The sequence below is a fragment of the Poecilia latipinna genome, unplaced genomic scaffold (genome assembly GCF_001443285.1).
Source record: "Poecilia latipinna isolate Pla-1442-1.1 unplaced genomic scaffold, P_latipinna-1.0 Scaffold475, whole genome shotgun sequence".
Taxonomy (NCBI): Eukaryota; Metazoa; Chordata; class Actinopteri; order Cyprinodontiformes; family Poeciliidae; genus Poecilia; species Poecilia latipinna.
This window is the reverse complement of record NW_015113091.1, coordinates 49,451-53,694: the sequence shown is the minus strand read 5'-3', so window position 1 is coordinate 53,694 and position 4,244 is coordinate 49,451. Positions and strand designations below refer to the sequence as shown.

The 4,244-nt window shown below is 41.9% G+C and overlaps 1 protein-coding gene across 2 annotated transcripts; it reads left to right on the top strand.

Annotated features, from left to right (window-relative positions):
• The first annotated feature begins 533 nt into the window (after positions 1–533).
• LOC106951813 (bifunctional protein GlmU-like) lies at positions 534–3,594 on the top strand. Of its 2 annotated transcripts, none has more exons than XM_015039522.1 (3): positions 534–600; positions 2,760–2,942; positions 3,049–3,594. In XM_015039522.1, exons 1-3 carry the CDS (start codon positions 598–600, stop codon positions 3,307–3,309), a joined length of 447 nt encoding a protein of 148 aa, XP_014895008.1. In that variant the 5' UTR covers positions 534–597; the 3' UTR covers positions 3,310–3,594. The 2 variants fall into 2 exon arrangements, 1 of the variants encoding a protein (XP_014895008.1); XR_001425873.1 differs by lacking the exon at positions 534–600 and adding an exon at positions 2,132–2,217.
• The last annotated feature ends 650 nt before the right edge of the window (positions 3,595–4,244 follow it).

Here is a 4,244-nt window from a genome sequence, read left to right as displayed (position 1 = left end):
GTATAAATAAATAATAATTTATCTTTTATGTTGATTAATGTTTTGTTTTCATTTTATGAATAAACTGATTTATCGGACCTAAAATCTAAATGTCCAGATTCAGTCTCTGTGTTGTTGCAGAGCTCCAGCTCGGCCAGCAGGTGGCAGTCAAACACCGGAAGGAAAACATTTAACGGTAAAACCGGAACATAAAAACTATTTCAGATTTTATGAAGTTGATGAGCTTTAAGCCAGAATTTCTCCGAGATTTAAATTATATTCCAACATCAATATTCAGATTAAATATGATTGTTATTCACGTAAATGTTTGTCAGATTTAATAGTTATCAAATGAAATAATGGAGTTTTTTTTTATTTAACAAAAGTTGTAAATTAACAACTAAATTTATTGCAAAACAAAAATCTGTACAAGTAATTCAGTGAGTTTCCTGCAGTTTTTTAATAAATAATGGATAATTTGGTTCATACTTCGCTGTCACTTGTTGCTGCTCTGGGTTGTTAATAAAGTTTTAGGAGGAAAGAAAAAATGTGGCAAGGTGAGTGTTGTGCGCATGCGCAGTTCGTTTCTGTGGAGTTTGATCTTTGATCTGCAGCAGGATGGTGAGTTGGGCCTTTTTTATGTTCTGGTTCTGGTTCTGATCTGAAGCCAAACTTTTCTTTGGGTTCCAGCAGAATAAACAGATGAAGGATCAGTTTCCTGTTTCCTGTTGGACAGAACAGGAAAAAGTTCAACTTTGACCCAAAGTGTCATCAGCGTTATCTGGAAATGATTAATTTTCTGCTTCAGCTGCAGATGACTGTCTAGAATTCTGGTTCTGGGTTTTTGGACTCGTTAAATGATCCGAACGTGTTGAAATAAATTCATGTTCAGAATCAGCAGCAGATGGAACAAATTCAGTTAAAATAGTAAATAAGAATCAAATAAATAAAACGGTACAAAGCACAGAGTAGAGCCGCTGCTCCGGCTGACGGACATCTGGTCAGGATGGAGCCCACCGGGGGGCCCAGGGGGTGACCCGGACATTCGGGGCCCAGGGGACGACCCGGACATTCGGGGCCCAGGGGACGACCCGGACATTCGGGGCCCAGGGGACGACCCGGACATTCAGGGCCCAGGGTACGACCCGGACATTCGGGGCCCAGGGGACGACCCGGACAGGCTGCAGGGACGGCGTTCCTCTGCTGGGAACGCTGTGGGATTCCTGGAATCTGGCGGAGGGACGTCTGAGCCTCCTGCTGAGCCCGGATAAGAGGAAGAAGATGGATGGATAAAATGTAAATCAAACCAGAATTCATAATTAATGAACTGAAGAATGATGACAATGATTTAATTAATTATATAAATATAAATCATAATTATAGGAGTTACTTATTCTTTCTTTTTATTATTGAATTTAATTTGTTGTTAGTTTATTTGATATTTTTAGGTTATTTACAAGTTTTAGTTGCAAGTTAAGAATTTTACATTTTGTTTGTCTATTTTGTGAAGAACAGTGGAGCCATTTTCTCTGTTTTTTAATTTTTAGTTTTTGTTTGACTCATTATCTGAACATCCAGTCAGATCTGTTCATCAAAGTTAATGAATATTTAAATATCAAGCTTTAAAATACATAAATAAAAATAACATGAGTCATTTAAAAGATGAGGTCATTTTTCAATAAACAATTTATTAAATTTGTAACTTATATAGCTTGATTGGAGAAAAAATTAATAAATTGTTAAATTATATAAATCAAGTTGATCAATTAAAAAATGTCTTTTAAAATAATGTAAAGAAAAATGATCCATTTCAAAAATAAATATATGAATAAATGAAATAAGACATTTATAGAAATAGCAACATAAAAACCAAGGATTTAAAATTTTATTCATTTAATTTATGGGTAAAATTAAAATGAATAAAATATGAAATTATTAAAACTTAAATTAAAAACTGATCTACGAATGAATGAAGTGACTTTATTCCTTCAGAACCAGATAAACCCAACAGAACCAGCTGGGACGAGATCAGAACCGGAAGAGAAAAAAACACTCTGGTTCTGGTTCAGACCCGGTTCAGCTCCGCCTCCTGCAGCATAACGACCCGCCCTCCGTCCCCCGGGGTCAGAGGTCAGCCTGCTGTTTACTTAGGCGCTGATCCGGTTACAGACCTAAACGGGCCACACGCAGAACAGAACCAGCTGCACCGTTCAGCGACTTCTGGATCCTCAGAACCGGGTCAGAACCAGAACAAAATCTGTCAGAATTTTTAACATTTCTGAAACTTTTTCTTCTTCTGGGTTCTTTTGTTTGGTTCTGGGTCCAAATGAGCCTCGACGCGCTGCGGGACAGAAACACGGAACCAGATAAAAACAAACCCAAAACGAGACCACAGAGAGAATGTCATTTTCTTATTATATAAAAGAAATAATAATAATAATAATAATAATAATAATGAATAACTATCCAGTTTTTCAAAAGCATTTTTTAATTAGATAAGAAAGTATCGGATCATATTTTCGTCATTACATTATGGATCTGACATAAGATGCAGATCATTCATTTTTTAACTTTGTATTTTATTTAATTTATGTCTTTAAATTTAATGCTTCCCTTTATTTTTATGCAGATTATTTGCAGTAATTTTGTTTACGTGTCAGACGTTTTGTAGTTTAACTCCCTAACTGAGAAATATTCATTTACATCAGACTAACTGATGTTTTCAGGGATTTTTAGAAAAATTATGAACTGTTTATATGAGAACAATGTTCCTCCTGCAGGCGGCCGGGTCGGCGCTGCGGGTCCATGCGGTCCGGTTCGGTCCGGGTCAGGAACTGTTCGGGTCGCTGCAGGCGTTCGTGGAGGAGCGAAGACTCAGAGCGCCCTTCATCATCACCTGTGTGGGCAGCGTTACCAGGGCAACGCTAAGGCTGGCAAACGCCACGGCAACAGATACTAACGAGGTACGAGAAGGAACTGTTCAGGTGAACTGGTTCATGTTCAGTGATTTGTTTGACATGTGAACAGTTCAGTCCAGCTGTCTAGGTTCTGACCCGGTTCTGCTCTTAGGTTCTGCAGCTCAGCGGTCGCTATGAGATCGTCTCTCTGGTCGGGACGCTTAACAGTGATGCCCACCTCCACATCAGCCTGGCAGACGCCCAGGGCGCCACAGTGGGCGGCCATGTTCTGGGCGACCTGGAGGTCTTCACCACAGCTGAGGTCGTCGTGGGCGACGCCGTCGACCTGCAGTTCAGCAGGGAGCCCGACCCGAGGACGGGCTTCCCCGAGCTGGTGGTTCTGACCCGACCAGAGGTGGAGAGAGCAGCCTGAAGAGGGTTCTGGACCTGGACCTGGACCCGATCCCAGTCCCAGTCCCAGTTCCGGTCCAGGACCCGGTTCTGTCTGATAAAAACGTCCCTGATTAAATCACTGTCAGCTTTCTGTAGCCGACCCAGAACCTGTAGCCAGCACATCAGAACCAAATCAGAACCAATCGTTTGTAAACTGCGTTTCTGTGAAATGATTGACCTTTGACCCCAGCCTCTCTGTTCCTGCTGAGCTGTGAGCGGTTGCTATGGAAACTGATGAAATAAAAGCCTGTTGGTTTGTTTTGAAGCTGATTTTCATGGATGAAAAGTTTCCAGATTTGTGTGGAAACTTTAAATGGCCGCTTTGCTTTGTTGTCTCTCGCTAAGATAATCCTAAATCTCCCAGCATGCCTCCTTCCCCCCGCCCCATTAAAGCGGAGCTACAAAGCTGTTTGGAGGCGTTGGTGGTCTGCGGCCCCCCGGGGCCCGTCTTCCTGATCTGAGGCGTCTGATCAGGCGGGCCGTTGTCACGGCGATTACTGCTCTGAGCTGCTTTCAGCCTCATTTCACATAATAAGAGCAGCGGACATGTTGGCTCACTGCCTCAGAGATCGGTGTTATTGATCCTAAATGATCGCTTTAACCTTCAGCAGATCTGCTGCTCTGAACTCTGGCTCCACACAGTAACTCTCCTCATGACCTTTGACCTGCTAACTAAGTCTGTCTCTGAGCTTCACTGGGAGGCTTTCCTGTCTGGTTTGGAGATGACCCTTGACCCCTCTCAGGTTGATGAACAACAGTTGCCTCTGTGAGGAGACGTTTCCTCTCAGACAGGCTCTGCTAAAACTAGAATATGATGCGTCATGTGTTGCTAGGCAGATTTAATTTTAGATTATTAGATACCAGTGGTGACCAGTAGCTGCTAACCCTACGGCACTAGACATAAACATTAGCTCT